This window comes from Sinocyclocheilus anshuiensis, unplaced genomic scaffold, assembly GCF_001515605.1.
Source record: "Sinocyclocheilus anshuiensis isolate Anshui unplaced genomic scaffold, SAMN03320099.WGS_v1.1 scaffold527, whole genome shotgun sequence".
NCBI lineage: Eukaryota > Metazoa > Chordata > Actinopteri > Cypriniformes > Cyprinidae > Sinocyclocheilus > Sinocyclocheilus anshuiensis.
The window spans coordinates 839,295-862,870 of record NW_015548227.1 but is presented as its reverse complement, the minus strand read 5'-3'; the positions used below and the strand labels follow the sequence as shown (position 1 = coordinate 862,870).

At 40.1% G+C, this 23,576-nt stretch overlaps 1 protein-coding gene across 6 annotated transcripts in view; it reads left to right on the top strand.

The window, feature by feature from the left end:
- The window catches only part of LOC107654440 (calmodulin-binding transcription activator 1-like), a 313,692-nt gene that overhangs the window by 18,956 nt on the left and 271,160 nt on the right, over window positions 1-23,576 (top strand). For 5 of the 6 annotated variants that reach the window (XM_016441502.1, XM_016441501.1, XM_016441500.1 and 2 more), the window contains exon 2: window positions 12,110-12,213. In XM_016441502.1, coding sequence (XP_016296988.1) covers window positions 12,110-12,213 — 104 coding nt within the window. Of the gene's footprint in view, window positions 1-12,109; window positions 12,214-23,576 lie in introns of those variants that run through there. The other variant, XM_016441503.1, reaches the window with a different exon arrangement.

Here is a 23,576-nt window from a genome sequence, read left to right as displayed (position 1 = left end):
CTAGGCTACACAATCATGGGGAAGACTGCTGATCTGACAGTTGTCCAGAAGACAATCATTGACACCCTTCACAAGGGGGGTAAGCCACAAACATTAATTGCCAAAGAAGCTGGTTTTTCACAGAGTGCTGTATCCAAGCATATTCATAGAAAGTTGAGTGGAAGGAAAAAGTGTGGTAGGAAAAGGTGCACCAGCAAGAATTTGGGGAAGCTTCACAAGGAGTGGACTGAGGCTGGCGTCAGCGCATCAGGAGCCACTACGCACAGACGAATCCTAGACATGGGCTACAAATGTCAAAAGTGCGCACAGAACATGCACGTATTAATCCATCTCTCCCCAGGAAAACATCTTCAGTCCTTCCTGCCTTCCACATCTGTCGTGGCATCTTGTCCTCTCCTATGAGGACGACTTCTCCCACCTTCAGTGCCTCTGCAGTGGTGTCTACACATTGGTGAGCAGACCTTAAATTCATCAAGTAGTCCCTTGAAGTCCAAAATTCGTTCAACAGCCTCTGACTGTATTTCCATCTTTTTGTCAAAGTCTCTCGACTCTGAGCAGTTGGATGAGTGTTAGATGCAATGGTTTTGGGTGGCAAAGATGTAAGTTGGTTGCCGACCAGAAAATGAGCAGGAGTGAGTGGCTGAGGTTCATTCATTTTGTTGTGAGCGCAAGTGAGGGGTCTTCAATTTAGCACGGCCTCTACTTCAGCTAAGATGGTGGTTAACTCTTCAAAATTTAACGAGGCTTTCCCCAAGATTCTTTTAAGGCACGACTTTGTTGACCTCACAAGACGTTCCCAGAAACCACCCCACCAGGCTGCTCGCTCAACTATGTACTTCCAGGTTATTCCTCTTTCAGCGAAGAAAATTTGGAGATCGGGCTCTTTGATTGACTTCCAAAGCTCCTTCAGATCCTGATCTGCTCGTTTGAAGGTCTTTGCATTATCTGAGTATAGGACCTTGCAAAATCCCCTCCTTGCAATGAACCTCTTTAATGCTAAAAGGAAGTTCTCTGTACTTTGATTTGAGACTAGTTCCAAATGTATGGCCCTAGTGACCGCACAAGTGAAGAGTGCTATGTAGGCTTTACTGGTACCATTACTGGTCTTCACCATGAGCGGTCCAGCAAAATCCACACCTGTGGTTTCAAATGGGGGAGATTCAATGACTCTGTCTCTCGGTAAGGGTGCGGTAGCCTGTTGTGCTGGTTTAGCCTTAAACCTCTTGCAGACGGGACACCTTCCGACTATCTGCTTGACGAGCTGTCTACCCTTCAAGATCCAGAATCTGTCTCTAACCTGCATGAATGTATCTCTTGTACCTGAATGCAAAACCTTCTCATGACACCTTTGAATTAACAGTTCACAATACCTGTGTTTAGTGGGTAGTATCCATGGGTGCTGCTCTCTAAAGTTGAGATTAGATAGCTGCAGCCTTCCTCCCACACTGATCAGGCCTTTCTCATCAAGGAATGGTTTAAGTTCTTTGATCGTTGAGTCTTTATGTACACTCTGTCCTTCACTGAGCAAATTAATTTCTCTTTCAAATGTCTCCTCTTGAGTCATTCTGACCCAATACACTTCAGCTGCCATTAACTCTTCAGCAGAAAGTTCTCCACGGTTCTTTATGCTTGAGCGTGTATTGGTGAGGAATCTCTGTACCCATGCTGTTATTCTGAGAACAGTACTGAGTTTACTGTATCTGCATAGATCAAGCAACGGCTCTCTTTTGTCTGTGCTGTTGAACTGCACTGCGACTTGAAATTTAGATCTGAGTTCTGCGTTCACCTCTTCTTCTAGAAGCTCTACGTCTGCTGAGACTACTGGATTCACTGACTGGAGAAAATCGGGTCCATTTCACCACAACTGCTTATCAATCAAACTGTTGACAGATTGTCCTCTTGTTGGCAGGTCTGCTGGATTATGTTTGCCCTCGCAGTGTGACCATGATTCCGGTTTAGTGAGGCTTTGAATCTCCGTCACTCGATTTGCCACAAAAGGCCTCCATTTCTGCGCCGAACTACGGATCCAGTTCAAGACTATCATTGAGTCTGTCCACATATGGAGATGGTTTTCACTGATCTTTAGAGCCTTTAACAGATTATGGGCTAGCCTGGCTCCTATCAAGGCTCCCATTAGCTCCAGCCGAGGAAGCGTCATTTTCTTTAGTGGTGCAACTCTGGACTTTGAGGCTACCAGAGTTGAAATCATTTCTGCAGTCTCACTCTTGCCTTGCAGATATCCAACTGCACAGTACACCTTTTCACTCGCATCGCAAAAGACATGGAGTCTGACTGTCTCACCTTGATGATTTGTCAAAATGTGATACCATCTAGGTATAGCCACGAGGTGTAGCTGTGGCAACTCATCACACCACTGCTTCCATTTGTGGGCTAAATATGGGGGTAGTTCTTCATCCCACTTGAGACCTCGCTCCCACATTTCCTGGAACAGACATTTTACACGGATAGTATAGGGTGTTAGGAAACCTATTGGATCAAAGATACATGATGAGATTTGAAGAACACTCCTCTTGGTATGGGAACAGCTCCAGTCAAGACTGCAAAGCCCTACAGAGAGTTGTGCGCTTAGCTGAGCGCATCTCAGGGTCTGCTCTCCCCTCTCTACAGGACATCTACCTCAAACGCAGCAAAAACAGAGCTGTTAAAATCATCAAGGACTCCAACCACCCTGGTAACGGTCTTTTCATTTTGCTGCCATCTGGTAAGCGCTTCCGCAGCCTGATGGCAAAAACCGAGAGACTTAGGAGGAGCTTCTTCCCCCAGGCCATCAGGCTCCTAAACTCAAACTCAGTCACTTAACACCAACATGACTTCACTTAATTATCAGTAAGACACTTAATATACAGACATTGTCACTTGCACACAGCAATTTCTGTAATATTTTATTTATTACTTTTTTTACCTCTATCGCTGCTATGGAACTACCCATGTACAACCTGTTTGCACATTCTTCTATTGTACTTTCCTGCTCATCTAAATATTTATTAAGCCTACAGTATACTGTCCTGTGCATTTTATTTTATTCTTATTTTTTATCTTACTTTTTCCATACCTATATTTATATATAATTTTCTTGTGTTTGTATTCTTTAATAATTGCACTGTCCATGGAGCGGACCTGACTTACATTTCACTGCTGGTCATATATTCCCTATATAACCATGTATGTGACAAATAAAAAAAATCTTGAATCTTAGTACTCTCTTTCCTTTCCAGAACATCCAGCACTTGCCACAAGTCAAACACAAAGTCATCATGATCATGCCTCCATATCAATCCCAACACTTTCAATGCAGTGTTGTGTGTCTCTGAATCTACTGGGCTTTCAATCTGGTCTTTTATCCATCTCGTTCTTAGGTCAGTTGGTTGTCCATTTCCGTAGCTCCATTCCTGCAGCAGACAAGATGGCCTTTGCTTGTGTTGAGATAAAACAAGCTTCATCCACATCAGGCAAGCTCACAATGAGATCATCCACATACAGTGATTCCCGGAGTAGTGCTACAGTTGTTGGCTGTTCAGACTCATACTGTTTGAGATGAGTTCTAATTGTCGCTGCCAACAGAAAGGGGCTAGATGCAACTCCAAACACAACTCTGTTCATTCTCATGATGCAAGGCTCCCTTTTAGAGTTCTGTGATGAGGAATCATAGGTCCATAAGAACCTCACAACGTCTCTATCCCTTTCTTTCAGTCCTATTTGCAGAAAAGCCTTTGCAATATCAGCTGTGAAGGCGACCTTGTGAAGGCGGAACTTAATAAGCACATGAAGTAAGTCTGGGTTTAAGTTGGGTCCGATAAGTAAACAGTCATTGAGGGAGGGCGAACCCTCTTCGTGTGAAGACGCATCAAACACAATTCTCAGTTTGGTTGTTTCCTTATCGTCTCGGATTACTGGATGGTGTGGCATGTAATACTTCACTGTGCTTGCCTGCTCTACAGTTGATGTGTCCTTTACCTCTTCACATATCTCTTGCTGCAGATATTCTTGAATCACATCATTGTATCTGTCATAGAGCGCATTGTCAGTTCTAAATCTTTTCTTGAGAGCTTCAAACCTTTTTCTTGCAATGTTACAGTTGTCTTTAAGTTCTGATGTGTCTCTGTCATGTTTCCACGGCAACTCCACAATGTAGCATCCATCTTTAAAGCTCACTGTCTGTTCAAAGGTCTCTAGTGCTTCAGCTTCTTCTACACTAGGTGTTTTGTCATGGACGATGCCGAGAGATTCAATTTCCCAAAACGCGTGTAACTGCTTTGAGATCTGATTGTCTTCTGCTACACTAATGTGCATACATGTGGTTTCCATTTCGCTTGAGTTTGAAACAATACCTTGAATGGCCCAGCCAAAGGCGCTGTCCACAGCCACAAGGGAATCAGTTAATCTTTCGATCTTCCCAGATACAACCTTCCAGTAGAAATCTGCTCCAATGAGCACTAGAAGTTCTGTGTCAGCACCCTCAAGTGGAAAATCTGCGAGCTGCAGTCCCCTCTCTCTCATCAGTCTTTGAATTTGATCATCAGATACCTTCATGACAGCTGAGGACACTTGTGGGGTCTCAATAGCTTCAATCTCGATTTTTTGTTGTGTGTTCCACACATTTTCCAAGATAATTTTTACAGTGTTACGCTTGGTCGTCACAGAATTGGGAGAGCCAAAGGTGTGGAGGTTCAATGTCTCTTGTCTCAGTACTTGCAGCTGCAAACTTCTCACCAGCCTTTCATGAACAAAACTTCGTTGACTACCTCCATCTATCAAACACCGTACAATCTTTCTCCCTCCTGGACCCTCAGTCCATGCCTTTGCTGTCTGCAGCAACACTGTGTTTGATTCTCTTGATTTGATATTTACTGTACTTGATACAGATAAAACCACAGTGTCTGTCTTCATGCCAGAAGTTTCTGGGTTTTCTTCACTTTGTTCACACACAGACTGATGATGGCGACGACTACAGAGCGGACATGTAACTCCCTTAACTCTGCAGAATTTTGCTATGTGTCTCGTACCAAGACACACAAAACATCTGCCCAATTTTTTCAATTTCTCTTTGCGTGCAGGTACTGAATAATTGGGACAACGTTCTGACTTATGGGTTGCGCTGTCACAAAATACACAGATTGTGGGAACTGTAGGGCAAGCTGTGTGCAATGCAGCAGCTGATGGAGTACTCAGTCTCTTTGGTCGTGACTCACTACCTGGTGCTATCTTGTTGAATTGTTTATGGACAGCATCCCTTTGTACGCAATTGGGTCTTATGAGTTGCTATGCTCTTTTTCTCCTCTGAACTTCAAGTTGCAAAAATGCCATGAACTCAGGTACACTCCATACATCATTCGTGCCAGCCTTTCGTGTATAACTGAGTACAATGTCATTTGGGATCAGCTGCATCAGAATTGGGCAAAGAAGGCTGCCATAAGAATCACAGTGAATGCCAGCAGACTCTAAACTGCGAATCTGTATCTCACATTCATCATACAGCTGTCTTAATGCTGTGATGTCATATGATTTTTTCACAGGAGTCAGGTTCAGCAGTTTGGACATATGTGCATTTACTACAAAGTCCTTCCTTCCAAATCTGTTGTTAAGCAATGTAATTGCAGCATCATAGTTACTATCACTCAATGTAAGCCCTGCCACCGTCTTAGCTGCAGCTCCAGTTAAGTAGGATTTCAAGTAGGTAAACTTTTCTCTCTTACACAGTGCATCATTTAAGTGAATGGCAGTCTCATATTGGTTCCAAAATTCTTGCCAAGCACTTATTTCTCCATCAAATTTGTCAATTATCAACTTTGGCAGTTTAACTGACTGTCTGTTTTGCGATCTGTCAGCACTGGCACTTACATCACTTTGACGAGCAGTTGAATCTCTGCTGCATTGAATCAGCCGGGTGGCACGTCTTTTCCATAACACAATACGGTCTTGATATTCCTGAGCGCTTTCAACCTCGTCCTGGAGTTCGTCTGTCGACGTTTCCTCCTCTATCCTCTTGTCCAGTTCTGATAAGCTTTCCTCTCTTGTACTCAGCAATGACATCAGTTCATGCAATTTCTCACAATCCGTGTCATCCTTGTTGATCTCCTCTTCTATACGAGTCAAAATCTTTGTAGTGGAAGCTCTAATTGTTCCGCGCTTCCGTCTCATCTGCTCGTAGCGTTCAGTCATTTTCACTCACTCACTCGCGTAGCCGCGAGCTAACTCCAAACTTCTTTTTAAAGTTCGTTAATAAAGTCCAAACTCCCGGGTTTTCGGCACCATGATATAGTTTGGAGCGAAATAATGAATCGGGAAACAACTCTGCTTTGCGGGAACTTTACTGAACAAGGTTTATGAGAAAACAAATGGCGATAAAAATGGTTAACAAAACAGACGGCTCGCAGCAGCCCAACGATCCCAGCATACTTCTCCCTTCCTCGTCTCTCGCGCTGCTGCTCATGGGAAATGTAGTTTGTTTGAATATATTGTGAAGGTTAACAACAATCACAAACATTAAAGCAATCAAATTCTTATAACTTATATTTATTATTATTGAGTGTTAATCAACTGCAACTAATACATTGCAACATCCTCCCCCCGATGAACCACAGTTCATCACTATCTACTCTTTACTACTTATCATTAATTTCCAAAGGATACAGTAACTGTACTGGTCTTCTTAACACCGTTCCAAAAAAAGTGCGCACAGAACATGCACGTATTAATCCATCTCTCCCCAGGAAAACATCTTCAATCCTTCCTGCCTTCCACGTCTGTCGTGGCATCTTGTCCTCTCCTATGAGGACGACTTCTCCCACCTTCAGTGCCTCTGCAGTGGTGTCTACACATTGGTGAGCAGACCTTAAATTCATCAAGTAGTCCCTGCGCCAACAAGTCCAAAATTCGTTCAACAGCCTTTGACTGTATTTCCATCTTTTTTCGGCACCATGTTAACAACAATCACAAACATTAAAGCAATCAAATTCTTATAACTTATATTTATTATTATTCAGTGTTAATCAACTGCAACTAATAAATTGCAACAGCTGGTACAACGACCATGGTGTTACTGTGCTTGATTGGCCGGCAAACTCGCCTGACCTGAACCCCATAGAGAATCTATGGGGTATTGTCAAGAGGAAGATGAGAGACACCAGACCCAACAATGCAGATGACCTGAAGGCCGCTATCAAAGCAACCTGGGCTTCCATTACACCTGAGCAGTGCCACAGGCTGATTGCCTCCATGCCACGCCGCATTGATGCAGTAATTCATGCAAAAGGAGGCCCAACCAAGTATTGAGTGCATAGAAATGAACATACTTTTCAGAAGCCTGACATTTCTGTTTAAAATATCCTTTTTTTTTATTGATCTTATGTAATATTCTAATTTTCTGAGACACTGAATTTTGGGTTTTCATTATCTGTAAGCCATAATCATCAAAATTTAAAGAAATAAAGGCTTGAAATATTTCACTCTATGTGTAATGAATCTATATAATATATGGGTTTCACTTTCTGAAATGAGTGAGAAAAAATATTGACCTTTTTCATGATATTCAAATTTTTTTAGATGTACCTGTATGTTGTATGTGTTCTTGATATCAATCACTTTAAAAACACAAACACATATTAATGGGTAAAATAGAGCTTTACAACCCACACATTTCTAATTTCTATTTCTAAATTTCTAAAATATGGATTCCTTATGTTTTGTCTGTCAAAGTATTTGAGAGTTTAGTTTTAAATGGCCCATGGTTAATCCATGCCTGGTTCTGACCAACTGTTTTATCACCTTAATGAATATATTGCAAAAAGGAAAAGGAAATCTGCCGTATGTTTCATCTCATTTGTCACACTCTTAGTGAAAATAAAGCTGCTTTTCAGCCACTGCCTTTAGGGCTTTTCTCTCACCATCAGTGTTGTTGTTCTTATTGGGGTCACTTAAAGCCACATGTGGGATCTGTACGAACATGCTGCTTATTGACAGTGTGAGATCCCACTGTGCCTTTGCGCCACTCAGCCGAAGAAACATTCATCACTTCCTTCAGCATAGAACATTCTGTATTTAGTGACCTCCGGCACCTCCTGTCAAAGACTTCAGTTTGTCCATCACTTTATCCCAACTCACAGCTGCTGACATGGTGTATGAGTTTCTGAAAAATTTAAAACTTTACGGTGAGATGATAAAGAGTTAAGTTATAAAATACCTTTGTATCCCTGGTTTAGGGGAGACTCTCTGATGCTTGACATTACTTTGAAGGGCAGTTTTGATAGGTGTTTTTCAAAGATCCCCTCAGATCAAGAGTCTCGGGCATCAGTTAGACAAGGGCCACATGCGGGTGCTGCACCTTGGCATCTGCACGGAATGCTGATTGGTGTTCATGTCAAGCGTGAGTGTGTTTTTATATGTTAGTAGAGTTTGAAACCGAAGCGATTTATCTTAATACATTCATAATTAATTATGGTGGGCGCGTACGCCTGCGTGCACCTATAATTGTTTACATGAGAAGGAGCAAATAGTCTACAGCGCTCTATTCTGTTCTATCTTTCTCTACCACCTACATTCACACATTTATATCTGTGTGAGTATTGTTTTGTTTTTCATTTTCTTTAAGCCTTTTTCCCTCAGCTCTGCGTCTCATTGGCTACTCTTGGGAGACGGTCGTGAAAGAGAGAAAGGCAAACGCTTAAGGCAGCGCTTGGCAGACGGCAACTGACTCTGTGATTAAAATTTGCCTCTAAAGCCACGGTCGTCAGAGTCAGCATAATTTAAAAGCCCCTTACTTTGATGCAGAACAATGAGACTAAATGGCAGTCTTCAGAATCGCTTGCTTGTTCTGCCAAAACATGTACTGAGAGGGAAAGAGAGAGACAGAGATGAAGGGAGAGACGAGAAATAACGAATAGGAACAGGAAGGGATATATAGTGTAGTCTTAATTACCCTGTAAATAAGTTTCTCAACGCCTCGTTCCTTTTTAATGCATCCCAGTCGAGTTACTTGGAATGAAAAAGAGCAGAACTTTTCAAAAGAGCCTGCTCATTTATTCATTATCTTATGTGAATGTACTGTGTGTTTTGCTTCTCAATCTTTGCTTTAGCTGAAGTATAACATCCACAGATCTCCCAATTCATAATGTGAAACGGTCATTAGATTCCAACGAAACGAAATCACAAATGAGATCTTTTCAAACTCAACAGTTTCTCCTAGATGCCAGTGAGCTTGAATGGAAGAGCAAATGTTAACTTTGCTTAAGTCTCCTGTTCCTTACGTCTTTCTTTCGAGTAAAATGCCCTGGTAGTCTCAGACTCTGCCTAGATTTGCCAAGGCATGATGTCTGCAATCAAAAGTCTGTGATTTTAATATGCATATTTCTCATTTCTGTGCCATTCATGTTCATCGCATCCACCTTATTTTTCCTGTAAGAGTGGGTGCGGCCATTAGTAAATTTTTGAGAGCATCATTGACTGACAGCCAAAACACTGCCCTAAAATCACCCGATTTGAAGCGTATCAGTTACACAGGATTAGTTTTTAAGATATGTGTATGTAAATTGATTGTTACTTCAGATGTAACATATTTAAATGGTTAAGGTGGGTGTGTCTGCTGCACACGGCTGACACAGGTAACTGATCCAAAACAAAATATATTTCTTTATGTACTTAATTATGCAGGAAATATTAAACATATATATCTGGTATTAGTATCTGAAATGTATTCGAATATACAATGAATAATACAATACAAGCTTCTGTTACTACATTGCTCTATGTTGTATTGAAATTCAAAGCTTACCATGCATCATCTTGGAAAAAAAGTCTGTACCGTATGTAGTCAGCGTTATTTCTCTGAATGATGTTATGTGTAGCTATATTATAAATGTCCTGATTAAGCAACTCAGACTCTCCGAGCAAATTCTATGGCGTTTTACTAGCATTTCAGTTTGCATAGGAGTAAAATGTTATGTATGTTTAATTATTAATTTAACCAACGTTTAAATCATTACCTGCTTCAAAATGAATGCAGGTATATACAAGAATACAAGGAGAATTAAGGTATGTGTATGCAAAGCATAAATCTTCATTCAGATTTTGTGAGCACTTTGTCATTTGAAATGCATATGTTGAAGATTTCGTCCATCTGATGTTCATCATGTTCATCTGATGTTCGCTACTGTAATGTATATGAACGTAACTTTTTAATACGCAGGTGAAATTCCTGACATTAAACAAATAATCGTTTACATGCATATATAGGAGGTTTGCGTTGTAAGAATGTACAGGGATACTTCAGATATAAATCGCTGACTCTTTAGGTTATGTTTTCTCATTAAAATCATATGATTTCCTATTAATTCAATAGAATGTATGGGAATACAAGGGGAATACCAATATGGCGGCGCAGTGGCTTCACTTATATGACGTCATGAGCAATCCAGTTCTCTATTATAGATCAATGGTTATAATTCATGATATTCAAAAAAAGCAGTTCTTAAAGACTAAAGGCCCATTCACAGCAAGAATGATAACTATAAAGATGACTATCTTAGCGTCCACACCAACAGATGATACATTTCTGTCTGTTAAAAGCGCACACTGCAATTTTGTAATATACCACTTTAAATGCTCTAGGATTTTAAAGTCAGGTGGATTATGATCAGCTGTCAGTCAGTGTTTGTATCATTCATTAGCAAGAAAAAAATTGTTCTAAAAGTGATTCCAATGATATAGTTCCTCTGTGTCATTACTGTTGTAATTACAATGATTATTAATACTTTATAGTTATCATTATAGTTATCGCCCTTGGTATGAATATGCCAAAAGACTGGAAATATACTTTAGGCACACAGTATGCAGACAAATTCAGATTAGTAAGAACAAGTCAACTTACAAGTCAACAACAACTTGAGATTTTCATGATAAAAAAAGTCACTGTAAATACAGACATTTCTGCTTTAGTGCCCCTTGTGGCAACTCTGAGAATGCAGAATTGCAATGTGACACATTTTGGAATGCAACAGAGTACAAAATTGAGCTTGCAAAGCTAGAAGCATTGACATTTACATACTCGTATCTAGTACTGTATGTTTCAGGTGCAATTGCGTTTATCAGATCTGGTTTGAATGGTGATTTGAAAGACATCTTTATGCACTTGGGTGTTTTCTATAGGGAATTGAATTTGTTATGTGGGTTTAAGTTCATGCACAGGTAAAGCACAACAATGTGCGTTGGTTCTGGTGTAAGACTATGAACAGAAGAGTGATCTTAACCCTCTTCATGTGTCTCTTTTCCTCTGGCTATCTGTTTGTCCTTAAAGCCAGAGTGGGAGTGGTTGCTAAGCAGTGTCTCTATGGACACACGGGCTTCATCTCGCTCAGATCTGCAGCATCTCTTTTACTTTTCTCTCGTCTTTTACCGAGGACACTCTCCACAAATCTCAGTCAGTCTCTCATTCTCCTTTTCTTTCAGTGACTTTGCTTTTTTTATATTCATAAGCAGGCTCAGCACGCAATATGGAACTACCTTCTCCCACAGGGCTAAACATTGAGTTCCTTAAGAAGCCTGAGCCCTTGATGCAAACGGTTATCAATAACCTTGAAATGCTTTTGCTCCGTTGCCCAATTTTGTTGTTATGTATTTGAGCAGGCACTCTGGCATGATAAGGGAGAGAGAGAGAGAGAAAGAATGGGAGCGTTAAAAAAAAAAAACTCAATGGAAACAAAATCACGACATTTCTGGATGAAAGCCTTTTGCACGCCTTGTGCTCCAAATATGTTCCCTTTCATTTCACAGTAACATCTTAAGTTTTGTTTTTTTTTTCATTGCTTTCTGAGTACTCCCCCTTTGAGGTCTCGTGCCTGGTTTATAGTTTTATATTTTTAAAAAGTTGTCACAGAAATTTGCAAACGTAACACCTGGACATGGAAGTTTCCTTAAAGGAGTCCCTTGAGCAATAGTTACATTGAATTCAAACAACTCAGTAATTTACAAAGAAATGATTGGATCTTTGTTTAAAAAGAACAGCTCCCAGTGTTTTAGACACTGGAGAGCAGCACAGCTTTGTTTTAATAATCCTGCTCACACTTCATATTAAGTGACTTTTTTGTGTCGTTCACAGATGAACATGGACATTTGAAAATCTACCTGCCCAAGAAGCTTCTGGAATGCCTTCCCAAATGCTCCTCCCTGCCCAAGGAGAGACATCGCTGGAACACCAACGAGGTAAGAAGCTTTCATCAGTAGTTCTGATGCTTTTTGTTTCACAGGAGTTTGGCCAAATGTTGATTGCATTTATTTAATAGAAGTTAATTGATAAATAAAATCTGTTTATGACATGTTTATATTTACAGCATTTTTACACAAGTGCCTAAAACTTTTCACAGTATTGTAGCTTTGTAGGAAGGTTTCTTCAAGCATCTTGGAGACGTTGCCACGGTTCTTCTGGATTTAGTCTGTCTCAGTTTTTTCTGATACTTCATGTCATTCCAGACGGACTGGATGATGGTGAGATCAGATCTCTGTGTGGAGCACTGGCTGCTGTCAGACTCCTTGTGCAAACAAAAATCTCACTGGATTATTACAATTAATGGCAAAAAGGAATGTTTGGAAATATAAAATGAAATTTCCTGCTGACACACTTCAGCAAAAGAAAGAAACAACTGACTTAAAACTAGACTTTTGCACAGTAGTGTATATGCAAATTATAATAATTTGTATTATGTAATAATTAAATTATTATATTACATATATGTAATTTTTATACTGTATATTACTATATATTAATTTAAATCTGATAAATTCTCAGCCATTGCACACATATATAATCATTATTATATTATATTATATTATATTATAATATATAAGAATTTATGAGATTATAATTTTCATATAATGATCTTGCAATAGTTTTTCCCCCTCTCCCAAAAAAGGGATTTTCACACAAAATATGCAGTTTTGTTGACTGCCATGCTGCATTGTTTTGACTTGCTCTGTAAATCTGTGTCAGTTTTATCTAACATTTTATCTAACAGTTGGACTCGTATACAAAGTGTATCTGCATTGCTTTGAACTTTGTCTTCCTGGCCCGAAGGCGTTCTGACATTCAGACACAAACAAACACACTCAGCAGAGATTAGGGAAGCCTGTTTGGACCGATTCCACAACACACCTAAAGTCTGACACAACCTCCTACCGCCTCACTCTCTGCTAAAGTATAACACCACTTGAACATGCACCAGCTCGTTTTCATTTTTCTAAAATCGGAGATCTGGTCTCAAGTGGGTAAGTTAACATATTGGAAGTTGCTACCTGATTTACTGTGGACTCTGCCAACTTTACAGAGATGAGATTTGTATTGAGCTGTTCTAAATTTCTGAAGAAATACCATTACATGATGTATTAAGGGTTTAAAATTCTTGTTAGAGGAATAGCTGACAAGTCTTGTTACCATAGGTTAATATAACATTGCATTTCTTTGCCTATAATGTTTGAAGAAGGCTAAACCGTGGACTCTCACCGAAGCTTTTTTCACCAGGTTTTCTGAGGATTACAAAAGACAAACTTTTCCTTCATTTTCTAGCCCTGACTTCAATTCTTTATCATGACGGAGATGGCACATGCTGCTACAAATGACTTGGGATGATGCATGCCATGACCTTTCAAAATATTTCAGATTCATTTCCATTTCAAAACTGCTATAACTTTTGCGAGAGGAAGCCGCTGATGTCTTGCATGTATACGTTTATTTGCGATAACAGTTGAAAGTGCGGTTTGATCTGGGGAATGCAGATGTGTTTTCTTTGTGCGGTGCTTGACTGTGTTGTAGCCGAAGAAGTGATGGTGCAGAGAGGTTGATATTTCTCTCTCTCCGTTTCATTTGTGCGTTCTCCGTGTTGGGAAGCCAGCAGTGTGGCTGTCCCTCTGTGCTTTCTGTCAAAGCCTCCGCGCTCCCTTTCTCTCAACTTGCAAAGAGTTATAAAGTTTCCCAACTGTTTTTAAAGATGGTTTCACCCTCCCCAGTATCTCTTTATAGTTCCTTTATTAGAGTCATGCCACTGTAGAGGAAAGTAATCTGACCCCATGCTGATACAGACTAACTGGCCTCAAAGAAAAGTCATGAGCAGTTGTTGAGCGATAGCTATTTGTTTCACATCAAATAAACAATTACTTGTGAATAGAAGAAAACTTTTTTAAATTGTTGTGCCTTTTATCACTGAGGACAAAGTAGAGAGAGGGCAGGAAGTGACAGGGAGGAAGACAGGAACAGTATCAGTCAGTATCCAATGCTATTTCTATTTACTTTTATAATTTTTGTATTTCAGCTTATTTTATTTCAGTTAGTTGCCAACACAGTATTTCTAATTTCAAAGTTTTTCATGTAATATTTACATTTTATTTTATTTCAACTTCAATTAAATGAACAAAAAATATTACATTTTTTGTAAAGTTTTTTTTTTTAGCATTTTTTTTATTTAGGTTAATTAATTGTTAGTTCATGTTTGTTCATAATACATTAATCATTGTTAAGTTATACAGCTTTACAAATTTAATGGTTACACTTTACTTGAAGGGGTGTGCATAAGACTGACATGACACCTTCATAATCATGACATGACACCTACATAATCATGACATGACACATGTCATGAATATGAAGGTTTTTTATGCATGTTTATGACAACTGTCATTAAGTGTCATTCGCTCAGTTATGTAATTTTTAATGCAAATATGACATTATTTGACCTAACCCTAACCTAACCCTACCCCTACCCTTACCCCTAACCATAGCCCATAACAAAGACATCTCAAACAATGTCATCTTTGCATTAAAAATTACATAACTGAGCGAATGACACTTAATGACAGTTGTCATAAACATGCATAAAACCTCCTTCATATTCATGACGTGTCATGTCATGATTATGAAGGTGCCATGTCAGTCTTATGCACACTCCTTCAAGTAAAGTGTTACCAATTTAATTTAAACAACATTTCACCAAGAGTAATGCTGTGAAAGTTAATTGTTATTTCATGTTAGGGATGGCAATATTAAAGTTTTAAACTTTACTTTAAAGTGTTACATGAATGGTTCAACTTAATAATTTTGTTTTTGGAATATCGAATCCACACACAATTCTCACTGAATATCCTGTTTTACTTTAGAAATGTGTCACATTAATAACATAAAATGGGTTACGAATGTTATTTCATGTTCACTTTAACCCCTCATAATTTATGATGGGATGGAAGATGGAAAGAATGCTCATTTTTACCATCCGTGATTACCTGTCCCTCAAGAGCTGCTGTTTGTGGTGAACATGCACTCAGGAAATATTGGTTCCAGGAGCATTATAGCCAAATCTGACACATTCGTGACTGTAGCAACTCTCCCAATTTTGCATCCTCACAGGATGAGGAACTTGTTACTGTCAGTAGCGCTATAGCCTTCACTGTTCCTGTCGTTGTCCAGGCTAAACATATCTTACTGTTTAAACAAAAACAGACCAGATAGAGCACAGATTGGAGAATGGAGATTACAAAAAAATGAGTGAAGGACAGACAATACGGACAGGCAAAGAAAGATGGAAGGAGGAGGTGTAGCTCTCCCTGCAGATGGAGACATTGTGTGGCCATTGTTGAAGCTTAGCTACTTTTGGAGGCTGTTAGGAGCAGAGAGTCTCCCTAGTGACACACACAGCTCTTAATGAGAACGAGTTCCTAAACAGCCCCGACTTCCTCCTCCTTCAGCTCTAGTGTCAGACTGAATGCCATGCTCCCAACGACCAGCGGTGAGGTATAATGAGGCCTCTAGCAGGGCCGAATGAGACATCAGGTCATACAAACAAGCACAGCTCATGTCAGAGCCTGTGTTTTTCTGCATGCATTGGATGTTTCTCACACATATGGCATAATGTCTCTGATTGGGAGCTGGGTCTGTATTTATACAGTGTTCGCCAGTCACTCCATATAACATTCCCATCTCTCTCTTTTCCTTATGGGAAATGACCCTTACTGCAGGTAATGACACGGACGTCTGTTCAGTTGAAAAATTATTGTAGCCGAATGACCACATTAAAGAACGAAACCGACAGTATGTTGGAAAGGAGGGGAAAACATCAAAACCATAATGGTGTTGTAATGAACACGAGAAGAAGGGTGAACGCTGGGGGACGGCAAAAAGTCAATTCCTTTCTTTATCTCTTTTTCTCTCGCTCTGTCTCTCACCGTCGGTTGCTTTACACCCCCTGCTGTTAATTTTAAATACTTAGAAAAAGTGTGTGTGTTTGATAGCTCTCCTATACTATACCGCACACCGCTGGGAGTCCTGGAGTGTATCTAGAGAAGCTTTGTTATTACCGAACAAGAGAATAGTATGCTTAAAAACCATCTGCAGAAAATTTCCAAGCAATTACAGTGCAAAGTGAAGTTGGAATAGATCTCAAGAATAATCTCTTTGCAGTTCCTCTCTGATTTGGTCAGGAAATTATGTTTGAAATGCCGAATAGAGGGATGAAGGCCTTTGCATTGTGGCACAGGACTCCAGCTGACTGTCCTTGCTCTGAACAAGCCCAAAGTTCACATTCCCAGCTGAATGTCACACAAAGGCGCGCCGTTACATTTTGAAGCACGCTTCGCTAAATGATTTTGTCTGAAAGCAATTTAGATGAATTCTCATGGCTAAATATGCAGCTAATACAGTGTGGGTATTACTTATTGACAAAGTGTCCTTCAGCCTGGGCGTTTTTTTTTCCTGTCAAGCAAACGCTCCAAAAAAAGAGAGAATGAGAGATGTGCAGGGGGTTTTGTCATTGTTTGACCAATCTAAGCTCTTTGTTAGACCTTCTTCCACCTTCAGCGAAACAATTCGCCTGGATAAAGGAGGGCGTGGAAAATCACAAAGCCATGTGTACCGAATGTTGGGGCAAACAGTGAGGATGGGTACGGAGCTTAAATGCTGATCTGGTAAGCTGAAGATTGAATTGTATTACCTTGACTCAATGACACAATCCCCATGTTTTGTAGACTTTGCAAACGCCGAAGCCCATGAGTTTGCTCTTAATGATGTAGATCACTGGGACCGATCTTTGTTTGAGCCAGAGGAACAGCTTTGATATCGCCAAAAAATGTATAAGTCGCTCCCTAGCAACAGGGATGAAAAACCTGTCAAGGTGAACAATATTCTCTCATTTTAGCACGCTTAAACTTCTTGAGCAGCCTTGGCCGTTGGCGATAGCGAATGCCCCTTTACACACTTACACAGAGATGCTGTGTCTGCGCCATTCCACCATAATCTGCCCCAGATGACAAACTGTGCATCTAAAAGTATTAAGCGGCATGGAAAAGTGCTGCTGTGTGCGAGTCCTTGTCCTGTCGAGTCCCCCTGCCACGAATGTTTTATTTTAAATCTCTCAGTTTCTCCCTCGTGCATTCATTTATTTATTTATTTATTTTTGGTGTGTGTGAGCTCTTGATCTAGATATTGGCATCATGGATCCAGCTTTACCCCAGTGATAAGTGCCAGGAAAGTGGTTACCCTGCCTTAATCTTAGTTGGCACTACCCCACTCCTCTGGGTCCCTTTTCTTTTCCGGTCTGCCTACGTTTCTCCACACATTATCAAAGGAAGCAGATGCTACTAGTCAAACCTTACCCTGCAGGGAATGCTGGGAATTTAGTTTGTGTTTGTAGAAGCAAACCTTTGGCTTCTGCAGAAGGGAAGGGTCTCTTGTCACCCAAACAATCCAAGTTTACCGCTTCACTTTCCGCTAAAACAATTACGGTAATGTAATTTTAGTGAAGACCACATCTGTTGCATTTTTGACCTTTTTGTACTTGTTCAGACTGTGAAAGGATCTACAACCCGGACTTGCTACTGCATGATTGTTTTTCAGAGTCTCAAGAGGTGTGAACTCGGTGTGTTTACATACACAATTTTAATCAAGCGATGGTGGGTTTTTGTGTTGTTGAGCGACAGTCTCCATCTGCCTGCATATGCTATTCATTGTCCATATTTTAGACATGTTTTAGTGAATTTTTAAGTAAAGGTAATATTCACAAGAAGACTTACAGATTCTGACTAGCACTACTGTTTGGGATCAGTATGATATTTATTTTTTTTGTTATTGAAAGAAGTCTAGATTTCTCAACAAGGTTGCATTTATTTGATCAAAAATACAGTAAAAACAGGAATATATTATTACAATTTAAAATAACTGTGTTCTATTTAAATATATTTTAAAATGTGATTTATTCATGTAATGGCAAAGCTGAATTTTCAGCATCATTACTCCAGTCTTCAGTGTCACATGATCCTTCAGAAATCAGTTTAATATGCTGATTCTAATTGGTGCTCAAGAAACATTTATTATTCTTATTAGTAGTATTGTATGTTCAAAACCGTTTTTGCTTATTTCAATTTTTCCTTTCTCTTTGGTTCAGACCGATGAGCTTTGTAAAAATCGACGCGTTTCAGAAATGTGGGGCATAGAGGAGAAACAATAATGTACAGTATGTGAAAAATAATGTGTTTTTTTTTACCTTAAACCGTATAAACACATTGCATTACACCAAATACACAAACTAATGTTCTTTTTAGCATCGTCATGTGACTCCTTTAACTTTTTTTGCGGAAATTGAGATACATTTTTATTAGAAAGTTCAAAAGAACAGTATTTATTTGAGATTTTTTTTTTTTTAAGTGTTAAAGTCTTTACTGTCACTTTTGCTCTATTAATTTGTCCTTGCTGAATAAAAATATTGATATAAATAAATAAGTAAATAATATTATTCTTGCTGGCACTAAATGCTTCAGTTTACCAGTGTAAATCTATTGTTCAACTTTAGTTCATGCTGCTCAAGTTGATACCTGAAATTCTTGACTGTGATTGGATTATTTCAGTAAGTCATATCGTTTTTGTTTCTATTTTTTTTTTCTTCTTCAGAAGTATTTTTAGTACATTGTCATATGTTTTGTCACTGGTATTCTTTAATGAAAATTGGTTAAGTAACATCATGATGCAAATTTTGTCTTCTTTTTTTTTTAAATCTTAAAATGTTGGCTTAGCAAAGCCTTGTTTGAAAATTTGTCTTGACAACACTCAATTAATTTCAATTATGCTTAATTATATTCAAATTTTAATTGCAGTTCTACATTTTGTTTTCCCAAAGGCTGGTATATTCTACACGATTTTTGCCCCGGTTTTCCCCCGATTTACAGTCCGGAGAAACTGACGCTAGTTGCCGAAAGTCAGAGCCAATCTGCAGATTTGAATGGACAGATTCCACAGAAAATCGCGTAGTTATCGTTGGTCGCAGACACTTGATTTCTTAGCTTCAAACTGTGATTCCATCCATTTGGAGGTTATCAAACATGTTTGATATTTTGAGCCGATTTTAGAACATGTTGTTTTCATTTGTCATGTGTCTCCAAGCAACAAGGCGTAAGTTTGTTGTGATCGGAACGATTTTAAAGTCTGGTAGTGTATGATCCTCAGTTGTTTAATGTATGATGGCCAGTTTTTCCTCTGTGACTATTTACAAAGTCGGTAAGTGTATGATGCCTAGTGTTGTAAATTTTAAAAGTCATGTAGTGTATTCCAGCCTTAACTCAATTCCATTCACAAAGCAAATTCAGGCATTCTTAGTTCAGTTCTGAATTGTGCACAACCCTGTGCTACACATTTCTGTGAATTAGGTCAACTTTATTGCACTGGTGTATCTGCCACCAATGTTGGCACTGCAAATGACAATCAGTTTGAACGCCCTGTGTTTTTGTGGAATAAGTCTGAATGATTATGACACATCTGCACAAACAGACTTTGCCCTTATTTTACTCGTGGTTCAGGCATTACTCTGACATGTGGTCGTCTGTTGGCGTAATCAGGCTTGTTAAAAAGAATCCACCGGATCCCCTCCGGAGTGGGTTTAGCCATGTCCCGCTATCCCGGGGATTACAGCTTCCTTGAAAGGATTAGCACAATGCTGATTAGTTTGATTTTATTCTCCAAGCCAGAAAAAAGTCAGTCCTCTTGATGTTTATGAGATTTATTTTAATACATTTCCTCTTGTGGAAACAAATTATGCAGACTTTTTTTTTTTTTTGAAACTGTTAATACAAGGAGAAGCTTGTGTACTCTCGCTCTCGTTTTTGCTTGCTCTTCGTCCCGTTTTGAGAGTGTTTCCCAATCGAGCTGAAGAGCCAAGCTCCCTGATTAGTAGAAATGAAGAGGCAAAAAACAACAACATTTATTTCCTCTTTGCGTCTGGGATGGGGAACGCGTCGCCCCTGTCGTGGTAATTAAAGATGACTCTGTGCAGGCAAATGTTTGAGGAAATGGAGGCTGAGCCACTGAGTAGGCGATGTGGGGGGAAAAGGAAAGGTCACGCCGCTTTGTTTTTGCAAACGGGGAGGCTTTGGGCTGTAAGGAGCTGATTTGTGAAGGTGCCTGGATCATGATCGGAATAGTAATTTGGGGAGAGGCTGTTGTCAGTCCGTGGTACCGGTGCATCTGTAGGTCCATGAAGGAATGCGGAGAGATTCTAGCGAGCGTGTGCTGACCGATGCAGTGAATTGCAAAACGCTCCAGGCATCTCTCAATGTTTTGTGTCTGTTGTGTTTGCGTATATGTACAGTATATGGCCAAAACAGCAAACCAGGCAGCAGGATGCTTTTAGTCAGGTTTCACAGTATGTGAGTGAAACCTGACGGGAAGTTTGAAGTCAACATGAAATTAATATCTATCTATCTATCTATCTATCTATCTATCTATCTAAATTAATATATTGTTTTTGTTTGGGATTAACATTACATTTTTGGTCATTACACTTACTTTTACATTTTATCATTTCATATTTGAGGTTGAAAAAGGTCTGAAAACCCCTGATAAATGTACTCTTTACAGTCTAATCAATCCCCAGTGGATAAAATCAAGTCTTGCCCTATTTTTTCCCTCACTATTCTGCTTCTCAAAGAATTACATCGCATTATTTGAGTTAAATTGGTTGTGAGAGCTTTTTCATGTTGACTTCTAAGCTCTACCTTCCAGTCAGATTACAAGATGTAAATTAATGCAGTTTTTCTTGCTCTTTCTTTATGAACCCGTTGCTTACTGTGAGGTTAGATGATCTGTTGTGGTGTAACTTTCAGCATAATCTGAGCTTTTTTTGTACCTTTACCTGCTTCTGAAGGAACCAGTGCTGAATGCTTCCCTTCCATTCCCCTTCTCTCCTCCTGTCTCCGATCCCACGTTACCATCATTCGCTCCGTAACCCCTCCCGTTTTTCCATGTCTCGTATGCACTGAGGTGTAAAATTATTCAGGGATAGAGGGATAGATTTCTCCCTGTTGAATTGAACCACTGGGTAAGGCTTTTGTGCCAGGCCATTGTAATTGACTGTCGCTTTATTTACCGACTGAGTCTGTGTGTGTGTGTGTGTGAGAGAGAGAGAGATTCTGGAGTGCTTCCCTGTTCATTTCTTTTTCCATACATGTGGCGGTTCTCTCTAGCTTTGATCCACAGCATATCAGCAGCTCAGACAATCATGAAAATGGCTCACATGGTTCATTCTTAAAGTGTGCCGGACAGACTTTCTTATATAATTACATGAAATCCAATCCTCTTCTCCGAAGTCGCTCGCAAATGTACAGGAAAAAGGGCGTGTTTCCTCTTCACAAATTCCACGATTGGCACTTGCCGGATCCAACTAATTATTCCCCCTGTCAGCCTTCCCAGTGGCCTCTTGGATGGAGCACAAACACTGTGCTGCCCTTTGGAGGGATTTAACAGCAACTCTCGTGGCTGCTGTTCTCTTGAAAAGGGACCTTGCCCCCTGCGGTTGTTGACAAATGACTATAGACTGGCGTGATGTCAAGTTGTTAAAATGTACAGCGGTGTGGAGTCAGAGAAGTTAATGGTTTTTCATACTTCTCAATTTTCCACCCTTGATTGCGTTGGCCTGCTCACCACTCCTCATGGATGTTTACGAAAATGTCTGGAACGCTGAAATGGATTTGAGTGTTATGTAAATGGAAGGCTCAGGTAATGCTGTTAGCGCGGCTGCGGCCCCAACATTTAACGTATGATCCATTCACACTCGACTACCTCCGTGACTCCAGTAGATTGAGCGAGAGCATCCGTTCAGTCATATGCTCTGAGACACTACAGCTGCTGGGGGGGGAGCTGTCAAATCTCATTATGCTGAATACTGCCAATCAACAAGCAGCTCCCATCTTCACCAATGAAGACTTTACTATCCGCAAGCCTCCTGACACGCCGTATTGATGGATCGCAGTTCATCGCCGGCGAGGAAACGGACTTAATGCTTTGAGTGCATGAGAGGGAGAGTGGGGTCATTTACTGGGGTTCCTGTAAACCACAATGGAGAGTTTATGAGGAATAAGGGATCGAGGGTGATGGTGAGCACATTCCCTTTGAGTGATGCATTACTACTTTTTTTTGCAGAGCCCTCACCCGCTTTTCTTCTGATTCCCTTTGAGAATGTATAGACGCTGGTCATAATTTTTACAAGTGAGAGAATAAGTGGAGATTTTCTCATTCTCTTTTGGGACTCATCTTCAGCCCTCTGATGAACATTGGGTTGGTCAGATACTGCTGCCTCTCTCTACGGCCATTTCATCTGATAACACCACATTTAATTCATTTTTGGGGATTTAGGACCACAAGACCTTCTGAATGTCCTTGAGTAAACGAGAAGTACAAGCATAGCAGTTGAAGGCAGGACTGTTGCTTACATTCATGTAGATCTTTTTTCCTCATAGGAGGACTTACGCATTTTCTACAGTGGAAGTGTTGACCGTAGCAGCTCTAGTATGTCTAGACTGGAGGTGTAGAAGCTGAATATCAACTCAGTGTGCTTACTAAAACGAAACCAGCTGTGAGCTCAGTGACTTAGGCCCAATCCCAATTCTACCCCTTAGCCCTTCCCCATTCCATTTGTGTGAACACAAACTATCTGCAAAGTTGTGAAGCCGACAGTGCACGATAAATAAAGGTATTGTCTATCAAAAAAAAGTCGTCTCGCAATCACCTAAACGAGTCATCAGGAATTCGAATCTTATTCTGTAACGGCTCTACGTCACGAAGTAACACATTTGCATAATGTCTGCCCACGTTCTACGACGCCAACTTGCCCGCCCACAAACAATAAAATTTTCATGTCGAGAAGATGCTGTGAGAGTAAATTTGTTTTATCACATCTTATAATTACCACAAATTTGTTAACACTTGACACTTACCACTGAGAAACGTCCTGCGTCCTGCTTTAGTCATGCTTGCAAATCAGTCTCTTGTCGATCAGCCACTTCAACCGTTTCATCATCAGACTCCGGCTCGAATTGGTAAGGTACAATCGATACCATCTTTTCTATGTATTCTATGTAAGTCTCCAGGGCTGTCATTCGGTCATGGCAATGGGCGTTTCGTTTCTGACACGTGCTGTACGCGGTAGACCAATCCAGAGCCAATCTCTCTACGGCTCTGGACCAATCACAAAGGACTGCGCCATCTGACCAATCACAGCAGTGAGGGCTCATGGAAAGAGAGACTGATTCTTTGAACTGCTTCGCAC